Consider the following 18,047-nt stretch of genomic DNA (forward strand, 5'->3'; position numbering starts at 1 on the left):
AACTCAGCAGGTTATTTTGACAATTGGTCCAAAAATAACACTGTTTCTTATAATCTTCACATATTGCATCAGCTGATAGTTTACATTATAGCTCTGTTAGCTTAGCTCTGTTTTTAGACTGAAAACAGCCACAATAAAATCACAAATCACCTCTTTTTTCTGTACGGTGTTAAGGTCTTTTGTGTTCGTTGATTGGAATCTCCAAAGATAAGTTCAGGATACGTCAGGATACTAGTAATTAATGCATGGTATTTAACATAACACTGTAATTAGTTTTCAATAATTTGTGTTGTCAGTAGCTTAAACTTAAGATCTGTTTGGAATCAAACAAACAAGGTCAGAACTGCAACAGTTTAGTCTGAACTGTGGATCAACAAACAGCAACTTTGAGAAGAAAAGAACATCCCATAATAACCTCATAATCAAACTCACCCGTGTAGAAGAAACGCTGCCATTTCAGCGTCAAACTCCATTGTTTTCATTTACAGCTGAGTCCAGTGGAGAAAACAATGGCTTCTATTTTTATCAGTTCTTTTCCTTGAGTCTAAAAGTTGTTTCTTATCAGTTCTCATCCCATCTGGTCACTTTGTGATGACCCTGAGGGGTTAGATTTCCTCACCATGGGAGACTGACAGATTGACCCACTACTCCAGTGTTTTTCAACCTTGGGGTCGGTACCCCACGTGGGGTCGCCTGGAATTTCTAGTAATTGATCAAAATAAATTTACTAATAAAAATATATGGTGAGTTGACAGAAACAATTCCAATCCATAAAAGACATGACAAACGGTGAGTCTGAAACTGAAGCACTGTGATACTGTTTATCTGTCAAATGTTCATTGTGGTCAGTTTCAGATGCTGCAGCTCTTTCATAATTCATAGTTTGAGTTCTTGTTTGTTCAGTATTAATTGTCAGCCTTGTAAATCCAAGCTGGACTGACTGTACATATCCTGGCCAAGTCAGGTTGTTCATGTTATTCACATTTTTAGAGAAAAAAGGAAAATAAAATTCTCACTTTGTGCAGTAATCTACACCTGGCTTTTCTGCCTTTGTCCATAATAATATACATTATATAGACTAAATGTTGTCTAAAATTAACATTTATTTGCAACATAGTATAGCAAACTATTATATGATCAAAAACAAATTAATTTTAGCGAAAAAAAAGTCTCTGTTTCGAATGTCTGGGGTCGCCAGAAATGTGCGATGTTAAAATGGGGTCATGAGACAAAAAAGTTGGAAACCACTGGACTACTCCCTCTAGTGGTCACATAAAAGGCTGCCATTTCAGCATTAAACTCCATTCTTTTCAGTTAAAACTGTGTCCAGTGTTGAAAACAACAGTTCTTTCACTTTCTTTAACACTAAAAGTTGTTGTTCATGTTTCTCATCTTATCTGGTCACTTTCTGATGCTTTGGTCCCGTGATGTTAGTTTTCCTCACCATCGACCCACTCCTCCCTCTACTGGTCACATTAATCTTATGTAAAGCAAAATTACCGTACAAATGTGATCATTGTTATACATCTGAGACCACGGCTTTCCACTGTATGAACTAACAGAGTGTGTTCTTCTTCTGTGGTGCAGGAGGCGGTCTGCAGGAGATCACAATGACCTTTGACAACAGCAGCGTGATGTATGGCTTCTGCAGCCTGAAGGAGCCCAGCGCCGCTCTGCCACGATACATCCTCATCAACTGGGTGAGTTGGATCAGGACGGACACCGGAGGGGGTGCTTGGGGGGGGTATGACCCGAAGGCAAACGCTCTGGGCAGCGTCCATAGAGCACGCCAATGTCCTTATAAATGAGTATATAAGACCTACTGAGGGTCATTGCACTGGTTTAATGTAGCAGTTTATCTGATGTGAAGGACAGTGGGATCCAATCAGAACTGCAGCCTCAGCAGCAGTTAAACCTGAACAGAACCAGCAGCAAGCTTTATTGGAAAAATCTAATTTTACTGTAGGTAGACATGACTTCATCACATTATTTATTTGTAATTTGGTGCTTCTATCAAACTGGGTTCATTTTGGTATCTTTCCCAGCTTTTTAGACCCGATAATAAAAGGTAAATATAGACATATTTCCCCCCAGGAGGGACCTAATGATGACCTCAGATAAATGCAAAAAAAATTATTCTCTTACTCTGAGTCATCCCATAATTAATACATTTTTAATAAAATATTGGGGCCAAAATTGGGACATGAAAAACTACCTAGGTGTCAGTGCATTAGATCTGAAAACATGGCTGTAAATGGTCTTGTACAGACTATAAATAAAGACACTGGGTTAAATGTGTCGATCCTAGTGGTTTTTCTAACCCACACATGTGGGTTTTTCATCAATCTCAGTCTCATTCCAGGTTTTGTATGTAACCCATCGTGTCCACTTCCGTTACATGCAGAACCTGCCCATTTAAACGCATATAAATTGCAAATGATTTTGCAACAACAGTCATATTTTTTAAACACTCTGCCTTGCATAATTAGTTCAATTCCCAAAATGCACCTGTGAAAGAATAAAAAGATATTCAAAAACAAATTGTAGCGTGTAATTGTCGTGTCCTTTTGACGGTGTTACATATGGATTTTTGTATTAAATATAATTTAAAATAATATAAAAATGTGTTTTATCTGAAAAATGGTTTCTCTTTTATCTCAGTAAGTATTTATTTTAAAATAGACCCAGTGTTTCCAAACCTGCTTCATAACATTAGTCTACATCTGGTTTGAATTTTTCGCCCCGTGTCCTGTTTTTAGGACCAGTTTCATAGAAGCACCCAGATACAGGTTTAAAATGTCTACTAAAATATGGGTGCATCTATTTCCATAGAGCCAATAAAATGTTATCGTTTGTACAGTGATACTAAGCAGTAAGGACATGTTGTTTCGTCAGAGCCAATTATGGATACTGTACCATGAACTCATTAACCTCTTGTTGCCACAGTACTGTGGTCATATATGGCCCCATACACACCACAATCAAATTATGTCAGTCCACAAAAGTTTAATATTGTTCCGTCCTTTTGTCCACATGACACTGGTGTTGTCGGTGCCCTGAGATGGTATTTTTGGAGAACGGGTCCCAGAGCAGAATAATCTCCCAACACCGCCCTGGCATTGGCGTTTGGATAGGCACGACACCACTGTATGGAAACGATGACACCATAGTACCATGTGACCAGAGGAAGAAAACCTTAGACGTAACCTCATGCACATGCTCAGTGCATTCTTCCGTGATTTGAGTGTATCCTGTGGCTCTGTCTGTGTTTGTGTACAGCGCCACATATAGGTGTGGCATACGCATTACAAAGTTTGAACCCAGTTTTCCTGTTTCCACCTGGACACAGATATTTCTTGAAACGATACATGTATGGATGTGAAATGTTCAGAATCCACAAAAGAAAAATACCACGAGCGTTGTCGTTGGTAACTGGTCCAAAAATTCAATTAAATTTTTCAAAATTCAAGCAAAAAAATCTGCCAGTGGAACAAATGAAAATTATCTCGGTCAGTTTTCTCGAAATAAGGTTTTCCAGATCTATTGTCAAAAAAAGCAGTTCTTATATCTCACTGAAAAGTCACTCTTTAGGTGATTATTTCTTATTTTAAGTGTGATGAGATATTTTGACTAGAAATGAGAAAAATACACTTGGTAAGATTTGGATTTTTGCAGTGTAAATCACACCAAAGTTTTCTAAATTGTACAGAATCCTCTATCAAACACACACACATACACACACATCTGCATCTAAAATAGTTATGTTTCAAGATTAATTTCCATAAATCGGTGCGAGAGGCGGCTGTTTTCCCGTCTGTCTTTCTCTGTGTAATTGCTGCTTGCTGTGTTCATATTGTGTTGCTGTGAATGAGCTGTGATTACTGAGTCCCATCCGTCCTGTTATCATCCGGCTGCTTCAACACCAACCAGAGACGAACAAAGCCTCTGATGAGACTCGGAGGAGGGAGGAACTGTCCTGTGAATGCCAGCGTTTTAGAAGTACACAACCTGGTGCATTTTAATAAAACTTCACCTTGGTTGTGTCTCAGGAGACACTGTGCTCTGTTTAGCTCCTTTCACGGTGTTTGTCAAAGCTGAGAGTCCATGGTTTGTATAAAAATCTCTGGTGTTCAGTCTTGGAACGCGTCATTTACAGACTTAGCTGTAGTTTAGTGAATATTTTTACGGCTGCCAACCCATTAGGTCATTTCCTGAGTGAAGTTTCCCCACATTATTTCAAGCTGTGTTCACTGTGAAGGTCGTGCAGTTCAATTATCAGCTCTTTTTCAGCATTTATTTGTGTTGAGATGAAGCTCAGCTGCCAGACTTTTGTTTTCCAGGACCATGGTGTTAGATAGATAGATAGATAGATAGATAGATAGAGCCACAAGAATACAGCACAGCATTCACAAAAAACATATAACACAAACCCAAAAACAGTAATTCCACCAAAAATAATCATATTTGAGCATTGAGACCCGATGTATCAAGTATGTTACAAAATTGAAACTCATACATGGAAATTGATATTTGAAAAAAAAAAAATTCTGGTTGTTCAGAAGGACCAATAAAGGCTCCAGTTACAAAGAAGTGGAATTTTCTGTCAGTGATTTAATGGTTCAGACTATACCGGGTTAAACTGAGACAAACTTTATTGATCCACGAGGGAAATTACTTCGTCACAATAGCTCAGTTTCATACAAAAACACTTGAAAAAACACTGGCAAAAAAGAAAAAAAAGAAGTAAAGTAAAAGTTAAGAGATAAAAGCTATAAATAATATCAAGAGAATACACTAATACATACTAATACATAAAATACACTAAAGCGATAGATAGATAGATAGATAGATAGATAGATAGATAGATAGATAGATAGATAGATAGATAGATAGATAGATAGATAGATAGATAGATAGATAGATAGATAGATAGATAGATAGATAGATAGATAGATAGATAGATAGATAGATAGATAGATAGCAGTGGCGGCTGCTTGTCTTTCAGAGAGGGAAAGCTCATTGTCGGCTTACATTAAAAAAAAAAAGTCAAGTTATTTAAACATAAATTCCACCCTCCATTCCTTTTTAAGGAAATGGTCAGTGACCTTATCGTACCAATTAAACAAGAAAACGTTGAAATTATGTTGAATTGAAACAAGGAAGTACAATGAGTGTGTTTTATTTACAGTGCAAGAAATGACCAAGTAATTTCGTAGTGGTTTCTCTCTCGATTTCACAGCAGAATGCGCGACGGTATTAAACTGAACTCTGTCAAGTGAAGGAGTAGATCTCAAAATAGCTGTCAACCAAACGGGATTCAGTCTTTCGACTGATCCTCCAATCAGCATGTGGAAGCCCAGCGTCCAGCCCGGCCAAGCTCCGCCCACAGCTCCATTCACCCCCAGAGACGTCGAGCGTCTGGGGGCGGGACAACATCATGGCATTTATCCAATTACCGTCCAGTTTTGAGGCAATGAAAAAAACTGTTCCACTCAGTCCCATTGAAGTGCATGGACGCTGAGCTTCTACGGGCAAATGCACTGAGCAGAGATCGTATCGTATCGACCATAGGTCCGCAGTAGAAGAGAGGCATAATAGCCGGGAGTTGGACGTTCAAAGTTAAGTTTTACTTTCATTTTTATGCCCGTTGCGGTTGTTAAGGTACTGATGAAACGCACCCTTATACCTCCAGTTGTTACAGTACATTCACAACCCCCACCCCCACACGATGACAGATTTACAGATAATTTATTTCCTGAAGGGCCCACAACATTTACCTTCCATGGGGTCCACAATTGGTCACTGTGCCCCAGATCCAGACCCCTGTCCACATCCACATGATCCCTTTGAACATCATTACTTACATTAGTACCATTACTTCATGGTACCGAACAAAGCAGGTCCACTCACTGTTCATGCACAGGTGGACCTTACAGACCCTGGAGACCACATTGGACCTGCGATTGTTGACTCACTGTCCTCACTGGAACTGTTACTGTCACTATCTTGTAATGTGTGTGGAAATTACCACAAATAGTCATTTGTCCAATAAAGGGTTAAAAGTTTATCTCCTGGAATAGCAACACACCAAACCCAGATCAGACCTCAGATTCCTGGTGTTTTAGGGCTCCAGTGGCTCTTGCAGTAACATCAGCAGAAGTCTGTCCATTCAAGACTTTAATGACTAGAGTCTGGACCTGCATTCTGACATGGGTGGTAAGTCCTTGTACAGAACTCAGGAGTGGTTTAGGGTCATCTTTGATCACCGCCAGGATCAGGTATGTCTTGCTGAAACAGGTGACAATGGAGCTGCAGTTAAGACATGAGGAAATAAACAGAATAATGACTGGAGATGATGCAAGGACACAATTTTCACTGCAAGTTCCATGTGAAGTAGTGCTAACCTGCTGTTTGTCCGCTGTTACAATCCACAGGCCTTCTTGGTTTTGATTTCTGTTTTGTTTTCTTTTTCGTCTCCTCAGGTTGGTGAAGATGTTCCAGATGCCAGGAAGTGTGCCTGTGCCAGCCATGTCGCCACCATCGCAGACTTCTTCCAGGTCAGGACCAGTGCATTAACATCCAACAGACTGTTTCCACGGAAGATATTTTGGCTACATTCAGACTGCAGACAAATGTGGCCCAAATCTGATTTTTTTGCTCATATGTGACCTGTATCCAATCTGTTAAAGACAGTTTGAACAGCAGTAATCTGATTTTTTTTCAAATTCGACCCAGGCCATTTTCATATGTGGTCCTAAAATCGATATGTATCTGATATTTACCTCCGCCAAGGAACGGCGGAGGTTATGTTTTCATCGGGTTGGTCTGTTTGTTTGTTTGTTTGTTTGTTAGCAAGATAACTCAAAAAGTTATGGATGGATTTGGATGAAATTTTCAGGAAATGTTGATACTGGCACAAGGAACAAATTATTACATTTTGGTGGTGATCAGGGTGGGGGGGGGACTGATCTGCCTTGGAGGAGGTCTGTGCTCTCAGAGTGCTTTTCTAGCTTGCAAGGCGACTTCAGTCTGAACAGCCAGATTGCATTTATCTGACCTTTACGTCACTGAAATGCAACAAACGTCATAATAATTCTGCATCCCAGTAGTGTTACTTCCGTAAACACAGTGTGTATTACGTCAGGGTCTCTTTTGTGCATGTGGATCACTTCAGGGTCGCATTCAGTTCATACTCAAAACTGATAGAAGTCGTATTTAATGTGTAATATGAACAAGCACACAAAAAAATCAGATTTCACCAAAAAATCCAAATTGTGCATTAAGACCTGCTTGTTGAACATAGCCTTAGTCTCACTTTGGCAAAAAAACAAAAAAAACGTGTCATGAGTTGAATTCACAGTGGCTGTATTCCATGTCAGCGCAGCAGTGCAGGCCTTTGGTTTATACATGCTGCTGACTAGCATGACTTTCTGGAACACACAACTGGAACACATCTATCATTAATGTTAGTAGGATCAGCTGTGTTTCTCCCGCTGCAACAAGACAAAATGCCTGCTGTGGAAAAGGTCTGTTGGGATTCAGTTTGTGGGGGGGCTCAGAGTGTGGACGTAAACTGTGATTAAATATAACAAAAGACAGGCCTGGACTCTTAAGGGTAAAAATGTTAGATTTTTCACGTAACAGCTGCTAAACATTAGCGGCAACATTCCAAAAACTATTCAACATTTAGATCGGAGAATCATTTTTAATCCATAAAGACCCAGTGCGACTTTTGTGTCAATTCCCAAGTGGATTTTTCTCTATATGTAACCTTTCTTAAGTGATTTATCACCATTTATTGTAATATTATCCTCGTTATTTTGTGTTTTTTCTGTTAAAGTCAGGTATTTTCCTATATCTAATTCACTGATCATGTAGATGTTCATAAAATTTCTGAGTAAAGGCAACAGTTATTATATCAGAAACAGAGAAAACTGAAGAAAAATTTAATTTTTCAGCAAAATATATCAATAACTGAACATAAACCCAGTGTGTCCATCCAGTGTCATTGATCCAACTCCATGGGTTTTACTAGTGAAACAATGTTGTCGAAGATGACTGTTTCCAAGGTAACTACAGAGCCTCTGAACATCCAAATGGGTCAAATCTGATGACCATGAAAAGACGAATAACTGTATTTTACACCAATTATTTACATATATTGATAGGATTAGTGGATCAACAGGTATTGAACCATTTAGATCAGGAGATGGTTTCGGTCAGTGGTGGATGTTTGACTCTTTATGGGTTAAGAGTCGCTTTTATTTTTGCATAGATCCACACTGTGTTATTTGTTGTCTGTGCCAGTGCTGGAAATAGGTATTACACCTCCATTGTTATTCTGGAATAGTGGTAAAACTCTGTGGGTTGTCATGCTGGGTGGATGCAGTGACAGTGCCAGGAGAGATGTTGCTGCAGTCGAACACATTTACATGATACTACATGATGGTACTGAAATCTCAAAAAGAAAGAGCTTCTGCATCGGAGATCAGAGATTTATCTTTTCCGTAGTGAGTTGGACGCAGGTGGGAAAATGAAAGAGAATGACCAGTCATGCTTTATCTCACAGAATATTACAGAAATTTACATTCTGACTGAGGCAGTTGATCTCCTGTGTTGGTTTTAAACAGGCGCTACATCCGAAAATCTGTTTATTGGGATGTAAAATCTGTATTATGATGCTGTTGTTAGTGCAAAGTGATGATGATGATGCTAATGATGTTGTAAAATTTTGCATTTCATGGGTAAGATGATATCAAATCCCCTCTTCATATCTTAAAGCCACTGTGGAATTTGCCAGACTAATGCTGATGATTGAAAGTACTCAGATATTATAACTGCACAAGGACATTTGACCTTGAAAAAGTAGGTCATGGTCACCTATTTTCAACAGGCCAAGAGGCATCCACAGTATACATTTGGAGCAGATATTTTTATTTTTACCTCACAAAAGGAACAAATTATTAAATTTTGGTGGTGCTCAGGGAGGGGTTGGCTGTGCTCTCCGAGTGCTTTTCTAGTTTATAACCTCTGCCATGGAGGTTATGCTTTCATCAGGGTTTGTTTGTCTGACTGTTAGCGAAATAACTCAAAAAGTTATGGACAGTTTTGGATGAAATTTTCAGGAAATGTTGATACTGGCACAAGGAACAAATGATTAAATTTTGGTAGTGATTGGGGGAGGGGGGGGCTTTCGATGGCTTTTCTGGTTTATTGTTTTATTTGTTTATTTGTCTCAAACTTTGAAGTAAAAAAGAAAAAAGAACTAAAAAACAAGAAAAGCACTCAGAGAGCGCAGACCTCTGCCAAGACAGAGCTGCCCCCTCCCCACCCCCCACCCCCGATCACCACCAAAATTTAATCATTTCTTCCTTGTGCCAGTATCAACCTGAAAATTTCATGAAAATCCATCCATAATTTTTTGAGTTAACCTGCTAACAAACAAACACGCAAACATACACGCAAACAAACACACAAACACACAAAGCAAAGCGAACACAACACCTCCCGGCAAAGGTAAAAACAAGAAAAGCAAGAAGTCAATTACTTATGCATCCATCAATGGTCATTAATCGCAGAAAAAGTAACGAAATATAGGCTATGCCCTCTTTTGCGCATGTGGGTCACTTCATGGTCACATTCAAGTCTTTCTCAAAACTGATAGAAGTCGCATTTAATGTGTAGTATGAATGAGCACACTAAGGTTGCACCATCTGATATGAAGATCAGATATTGGCCCCGATATCAACATGTCCTGTGATGTGCCGGACGAATTGCCCCCTCCCCACGAATTGACGTTCATGAGTGGGGGGGGGGGGGGTCTATGCTGAGTGATTTATACTGTTGTGAAGCAACGGGGAGGGGGGGGGGGGTCACATGCACAACGATGTCACTCGTGCGCCCCCCCAGTTGAGAGCCTCTGCCCTAAATCAACAATGATATCGGATCTGTATCAGGTATCGACCGATATGCAAGGTTCCACATCGGTGTCAGAATTGAAAAAATCGGTGCATCCCTAGAGCACACAAAAAAATCGTATTTCATCAGAAAATCCAAATTGCAGTGCATTAAGTGTATTAAGACGTGCTGTCTGAATGTAGCATCTTGAGATCCCGTCAGACAGATGTCCCCGAACTCCTCCTGTCGTACATTCATCTCCATCTCCGCCTGTTTCTGACCTTGTAGCTGTTTTCAGAACCATGTGAGTGGAGGTAAAGGTCTGATTAATGTGTTCGAACAAAGCCTCTCTGTAATGTACTGTATGTTTCAGTTTATACGTTGAAAAGACATTGAGGTTTTATTTTTCCTTTTTGTTCATAAAGTAAGAGTCGATGTGAACCTGCTGCTCGTCTGATCAGATTAAAACATCCACGACGCAGGAGTGATTGTGTGATCATGTCTGTTTCATAACCGGCTTTATTTCTCAGTTTTGTCACGTAGCAAGTGTTTAAATGCTGTCTGTTTCGGTCCGACTCTCAGCGGAGGAACACAGCAGTACATTAAACCTGTAGGAGGATCAAAGAGGACGGACAGGAGTGTGTGTTTGTGTGTTACAGTGCATGACTAATACCATCTCTTTATAAAGTAATCTCTGATGAGGGGTGTGCGCTGAATGACAATCCTCTCACCCACTCTGAGTGTGTCTGCACCTGAACACCTGGCTGAGCGAGGATGTATTTTTGGATTTGCGGAGTACATAAAAACAATTGAGATTAAAGCAAAGTGACTTTATCTGTATTTATTTTACTGTGCGTGTGAAGTGTCATTATTCTAAGTGGCAGTTCTCTCCCACACAGCCTCCACTTCGACCTCATCACACCGACTGAGTTTTCAATCACCCTTTTTGGAATCATACGCTCACACATTCGGTCATGTTGAGTCCTAGTGTAACCTCTGCAGCTCAGGGAATCTGTAATAAATTAGAACTCATCTGTGATTTTTTAACCCTTTTTGTGAATCTGCAGAATCTGTAATGTGCAAAATCTAAATTCTACCACAAACTATCAACAATATTTTAACAAATTTAGGAGCCTTACCTGAACCAACATCATTATAACCCAGGGGTATTGTTTTTGGTTCGGGTTGGTTGGTTGGTTGGTTGGTTGGTAACACTCTAACAGCAAAACTTTTGGCTGAAATCATATCAAATTAGGTTTATGGATTGCCAGTGACCCAGAATAGATCTCATTACATTTTGGGAAAAGTAGGTCAAAGTTAAAAAAATTTTTATGAATTTTTTTTTTTTTTCTTTTTTCTCCCATTTACTTATAATGGGTGAAATTTTAAATGTAGCAGCAAAACTATTGGTTGAATTCATTCTGGCTGCCATAAATCCAATATATCAACATAAGCTACTTCAAAATGACCACTATAGCAATAGTTCATTTAGGGTTACAATGAAAAGTAAGTCCTTTGGTTGGTTGGTTCGATGGTTGGTTGGTTGGTTGGTTGGTTGGTTGGTTGGTTGGTTGGTTGGTTGGTTGGTTGGTTGGTTGGTTGGTTAGTTGGTTGGCTTGGTTGGCTGGTTGGTAACACTCTAGCAGTAAAACTATTGGTTGAATTCATACCAAATTGGATTTAGAGATTGCCAGTGACCCAGAATACATCTCATTACATTTTGGGAAAAGTAGGTCAAAGTTTACAGTTTTTATGAATTAAAAAAAATATCTCCCATTTACTTAAAATAGGTGAAATTTCAAATGTCTGTAGCAGCAAAACTATTGGTTGAATTCTTTCTGACTGCAATAAATCCAATATATCAACATAAGCTACTTCAAAATGATCACTATAGCAAAAGCAATAGTTCATTTAGGGTTAAAATAAAAAGTAAGTTCTTTCTTAAAGTTACTTAAACACTGTTAAAAGTCATCTCTCCTGGAGTTTAAGACACTCTAAATGGTGTTTCTCTCTGCAGGGCGTGGAGGTCATCGTCAACGCCAGCAGTCTGGAGGACATTGAACCGTCAGCCATTGGGCAGCGGCTGACCAATGGAACGGCGGCTGTGGCGAGTCCAGTCCTGAGCCGCCTGAAAACTCGCGAAGATGAGCACGGAGACGTGGTATGAAAATATGGAAGACAATTTATAATATATGTTTTATATAGTACTTTTAATCACATTTATTTCCGCATATTAAGTCTGACATCATGCCATAAACATTTTTTTATCCAATCAGTCAACAACAGTGAATTTCTCTGCTCTAGCTGCTATTTTTGCAGGTTAAAGTTATCATAAACAGTGATTAATGTAGTTTTTCATAGTTAGTAGTATGTCACCTGTAGTAGATTGTGGTGTCTGGGGATGAGTTTAGAAGGTGGACTGCAGAATTAGTACAAAACAAATTGTTGAAAATATTCTGAATGTAAGATTAAACTGACATTAATGTTCTTCAAAAGTCTTTTAAAGACAATTTTTGCATTAAAAAAAAAAAGGCTTATTTTATTTTTCTTTGCTTCATGTATTTATATTCATGTCATGTATCTAAAATAGATAGCACAAAAAATATATATAAGTAAATAAATGAATAAACTAGATCGCACAAATAAACAACTGAAAACTGAAACATGAAGTGTGAGACTGAGAAACACATCACAAAAAGCATCATTTTATATGAGAAAGGGATCCACTAAGATCCATTTTGGCGTATAGCATGCTAATGTTAGCTAGTACTAAATGTTATGTTCAAAAACGTTACCCGTTAAAACTGATACATATAGGATAATTCTCCTGTTGGTGCGCTTGACTATGGTGATGATGAAGATCTGAAGTTAGTCGGAGCACCTTCAATGGCAGCTAACTGCTCCTAAAGTGCGCTAATGTACCAATGCTAATTGCTAATGCTAATGCTATTTGTAACGTAGGGTCATGACGAGGATTCTGGGAAGAGTGCACGAAGAGATGCAGACCAGCTACAGACTCTTTGAAGAAAAAACTGGACTCTGAATTCGGTTTATCGCGCAAACATTATCACAATGTTTTTTTTTTAAATTATGTTTACATTGGAGTTTGTCTGAGATTGAGAGAAAATAATCTTCATAAAAGCATCAGTATCAAACATGGCCGTTGATTAAACCAAAGCAATAACATTTCATCCGCCATTTTTTACCGTGGGAGTCTGTGGAGGTGTGGCGGCTCTGCTCAGTACTGCAGTATATTAACATTTAAGTGAACATGGAAACAGTATCTGACGTCACAGTGGAACATGTGACTTTCTTTACCTCGACTGAACCCAACAGAGCTGGACTCCTCATTCATGTTTTAAGTCATTCTTTACATTCACATCTTAACACACTGTGCCTGTTTTCCTGCCTCCCTGTCCTCATGTTTCTCGGTTTTCTCTGTTTTTATTTTGGTACAGGGCACAGTGTACGAGAAAACCAATGCAGAGGTGGAGATGAAGAAAATCAATAGAGAGGAGTTTTGGGAACAGGCCAAGGTACGAGCTGAACTGAAACATTTATGCATTACACAACAACTGTGCTATCCTCAGGCATAATCCTAAGATTATTTAAGATTAAATCTGAATGTTGTTGAATATTCTTGATGTTCAGCCAGTGTTAGTGTGGATTATGTTAGAGATTTAATTAAATTAGCACTTTTAAAGAAAACACCGCAGATATGTGCTGTGTTTACACTTTACAGCTCTAAAAACTCCATATAAACCTTATTTTTAACAGTATAGCATCATCAACTGACATGTATTTAGTTGATAATGACTTAATAATTGGATTTATTTGGGGATTTCGCCACTTTGTCTGACTAAAGTTAAGAGTGAAAGGCCCCATTTTAGTTATTATGGTTGTGAAATTGCATTAGTTTTGTTTACTATTGCGATTTATCTAGTTTTAAATGTGATTATTTTATTTAAGTATTATTTTATTTTGAGCAGTTGACTAGTTTTACTGAGTTGTTATATATATATATATATATTTTTTATTTTATTTTATTTTATTTTATTTTTTTTTCCCCTGTTGTATTGATAATTCTTTCCTGCTATTTTTATTATTATTATTATTATTATTATTATTATTATTATTATTATTATTATACTTTGAATGGAGCAAATGTGACACCCAATAATTTCCTCCTGGGATTTTTAAAGTGTTCTGATTAAGTTAAGATAAGATAAGATAAGATAAGATAAGATAAGATAAGATAAGATAAGATAAGATAAGATAAGATAAGATAAGATAAAATAAGACAAGATAAGATTAGATAAGATAAAAATAAGACAAGATAAGAATAGATAATATCAAATAAGACAAGATAAGATCAAGTAAGAGAAGAAAAAATAAGAGAAGAGAAGATAAGATGTCTATTAAAATCTATAAACTTGCATAATTCAGTATTTCAAGTTAAAAGTAAATAAATACATCTTAACCTGTGTTTGCTCTCCAGCGCGAGGAGGAGTTGAGGAAGGAGGAGGAGAAGAAGAAGTTGGCGGAGGAGCGGCAGCGTTTCGAAGAGGAGCGAATGGAGCTGGAGAGGAAGGAGCAGGAGAACCGAGAGAGGAGGTACCGCGAGAGGGAGCGGCAGATAGAGGAGCACAGGTGAGGAGGAGCCAGACTAATGGCCTGCACCCCACCAACCCCCAGGGGGACACTCTGTACCAAAACCACTGTTTGTGTGTGTGTGTTTGTGTGAGAGCAGGAAGAAGAAGCAGGAGGAGGAGGAGGCCCAGGAGAGGCTGAGGAGCCAGACCACCTTAGTGAGTACCCACTTTAATTTGGACTGCATGGTTTAAGTGGATAATGTCTGTGGGCCTGGACGTCGTGAAGCAGCAGCTGCAGTCATGTGCTGCGCATGACTTCATTTGAATCATTTCTGTTTATTTATATATGAAGTTGAATATTTGAACTAAAAAACTGAATCTCAGCAGCATAATTTGTCATTTAATTCATTAGTTTCCAGCTGAATAAGAACCTGACTTTGATACGTTTGGCGTCATAGGGTTAAATACTGCTGAAATATCACTCATGGACACAATAGAGCAGGGGTGTCAAACTCATTATAGTTCAGGGGCCACATTTAGCTAAATTTGATCTGAAGTGGGCCGAACCAGTAAAATAACATAACATATATAACAATATAAAGTAATCATATATAAATAATGTCAACTCCGAACTTTTCTCTATGTTTTAGAGCGAGAAAGTAAATTTATATTATGAAAAGGTTTACATCTGTAAACTATCCTTTCAAAAGATGTGAATAACATGAACAAACTGAAAAAATAAGTGTAATTTTAACAATATTCTGCCTCAGTTTATCATTTCCACATGTACATGATAACTTATAGATCGCAGTGGCCCTACAAATACACAAAACATTTAATAACATACAGAATCTTGTTAAAATTGTTCTTACTTCTCTTAAGACATTTCAGGTTGTTCATATTTGTTCAGGTTATTCACATTTTTTGCAAAATTATACTTTGTTTTAGTGTAAATACATGAAAATATTTACATTTTGAAAGAGAAAAATGTGGAGTTGTCATTATTTATATGTTATTTTGATAGTATTTTACTGGTCCTGCCCACTTTAGATTGAATTGTTCTGAATGTGGAACCTGAACTAAAAGGATTGTTAATATATCTCAGTGTAATTTTTGCATTTCACAAATTCATCCCAAGGGCCGGACTGGACCCTTTGGCGGGCTGGATTTGGTCTCCGGGCCGCATGTTTGACACCTTTGCAATAGAGCATGTAATGGGGGTATTTGTCTCCCATGCAAATAAGATGCATGATCATACAAAAGGCTTATATACATGTATTTAATGCACTTATTGAAATACTTGTTAGAAAACAGAAATGGAAATGGGAAAATTCAGTTGTTTTTTTTTTCTTTTCTGCTCACAATGATGTAATTTTTCCCTTTTAAAGTGAAATGGAAACACATTGTTGCATCTTTTTGAGCACCTTCTGGACATACTAGTTTATGCAAATGCATGTAATTCACATTTTCTCTTCTGAAACTTTTTAAAAGTTTGCCTCAAATGTTCTTGACTTTTTACAGAAAGATGTCAACTGAACCTTGTGTGTAAAATATAATTATCCACCACAGCGGCTTTAAAACATCTGAATAAGTGGCACCAAACATTAAAGTAAATATAATTTTTTGCCTGAATTTAAAAAAAAAATCCTAAAAAATAGAAAATAAACTCTTTACATGAGTGCTGAACATTATTATTCCTGTTCATATGCAGATGTTGTGTAGTTTTCCACTGATGGCAGATGTTTCACTGCAAACTCCTTGAAAAGTTCATATTCCCAATATTTACACGCTTCCAAACTCCTTTTGATTCCTTCTGTAAGTTGGAGTCGTTCGTGTTCTGTCCAGAAATGATGAATATTCTTTGGATTCATCCATCTCTGATCCAGCAGACTGTACACAGGGATGTGTGTTAGAACATGTCATAAATTCTGCAGATGATATGTATATTCTGTCCAAAGAATCCTCATAAAACTGGAATAACCTCAGCGTATCCCACATGTCTGGGTCAGAGAATGTTCCATTCAGAAAGAGTGTGATTCAGAATGTCAGACTAGTACTGGAATATTAACCCTTTAGAGGACACTCGTAGAAATACTCTGCAATTCAAAATGTTAACCTTAGTGTTTTATTGGAGGACAGAACAAGACTTTATTATGTTTGTGAAATTGTTCAACATTTTTTCATTGTCATGTAGAAAATCAAGGTTAATGTAGATACCGTATTTGGTTCCTTGCCCATAAGTGGTAAAAAAAAAAAAAATCCAAGAAGTGTATATAAAAAATACAAGTAAAACACATGTAAGGAAAGGAAGGTGTATTTTAGTCTATATTTTATAAGTACTAACATAAAATGGTATGGTAAATTTTTTGAATTGTAAATGACAATTAATATATGGTAGTGTGGGTAGAATCTTAGCAGGAAGTTGGCTCAATGTTTAGTACCAGTATAAGTCATGTTTTTAATTTGATAATCAGGAAGTTTTACTTTGGAACAGACAATAACAACAGGATAGCCATTGTTTGGCCTATGGCTCTTACTTATGGTGCAGCTCTACAAAAATACAAAAATAAACACAAAAAGGCTAATAAACATTGACATACACATATTAAGTCAAAACTAATACTAACACAATAACCCCGCTGAACTCCTGCACATAAAAATAATGCATTTACAACAACATGCCCACTACCCACAATGCACTGCGGCAAACATACCACACTGTGAATACCAATATCTAGGGACTGAAGTTAGTAAAAGTGTCATTCTTGTTTTTAACTTAATTTCCCATCATGCAGCGTGGTACTGCACTTCCCGTCAACCATCATGGCCATAGCAATGTGATTATAAAGTTATTGAATTTAATATTTACTAATATCTCCCAAAATATTGGTCCTATCAGCTTGCCGTTTTCACTAGTCTGTTCTTTGACCAAAAATACATAAGTATGACAAACTGCAGCAGTCAGCTGTGTACGGACTTAGTGTGATGTCTGAGACAAACACAGACGGAGAAGTGAGTCACTCTGGTGGTCTCACATTGTGTGGAAAACTAACACCACAGGACCTTTGACCTTTGCGGCTGTGGCTCAGTTGGTAGAATGACCAAAGGGTCGGCGGTTCGAATCCTGCCTCCTGCCTCCAACTGACCACATGTTGAAGTGTCCTTGGGCTTGGCATCGCCTTGCATGGCAGCAGCCGCCAACCAGTGTATGAGTGTGTGTGAATGGGTGAAGCTGAGGCTTTGTAAAGTGCTTTGGGCGCCATGAAAGTGTGGAAAAGCGCTATATAAGTACTGACCATTTACCATTTACAAACACACGCAACACAGAGTCCACTTCCCTTTCCTATCCCTCCCCCTGGCAACTGCTTAGCAACATGAATTAAATCAGTCCCTCCTGACTTTAAAGAAAGGGAATTTTAAAGAAAAAAGATATTTAATGTGGAGATGGGACTGTTCATCAACTGTAGGAACCAAACTGGCCAATTAAAACACCTCAGTTTGTAAGAACCACACAGACAGACAGACAGATACACAGACAGACAGATAGACAGATACACA

General features: G+C 38.1%; 1 protein-coding gene across 4 annotated transcripts in view; it reads left to right on the forward strand.

Moving 5' to 3' along the window:
- dbn1 (drebrin 1) overlaps positions 1-18,047 on the forward strand; it is a 308,178-nt gene that overhangs the window by 265,443 nt on the left and 24,688 nt on the right. For all 4 annotated transcript variants that reach the window (XM_030153990.1, XM_030153991.1, XM_030153992.1 and 1 more), the window contains exons 3-8: positions 1,588-1,700; positions 6,483-6,557; positions 11,915-12,058; positions 13,356-13,433; positions 14,396-14,547; positions 14,648-14,705. In XM_030153990.1, the coding sequence (XP_030009850.1) occupies positions 1,588-1,700; positions 6,483-6,557; positions 11,915-12,058; positions 13,356-13,433; positions 14,396-14,547; positions 14,648-14,705 (620 nt within the window). The remainder of the gene's footprint in view (positions 1-1,587; positions 1,701-6,482; positions 6,558-11,914; positions 12,059-13,355; positions 13,434-14,395; positions 14,548-14,647; positions 14,706-18,047) is intronic.

The sequence above is a fragment of the Sphaeramia orbicularis genome, chromosome 14, assembly GCF_902148855.1.
Source record: "Sphaeramia orbicularis chromosome 14, fSphaOr1.1, whole genome shotgun sequence".
Classification (NCBI taxonomy): Eukaryota; Metazoa; Chordata; class Actinopteri; order Kurtiformes; family Apogonidae; genus Sphaeramia; species Sphaeramia orbicularis.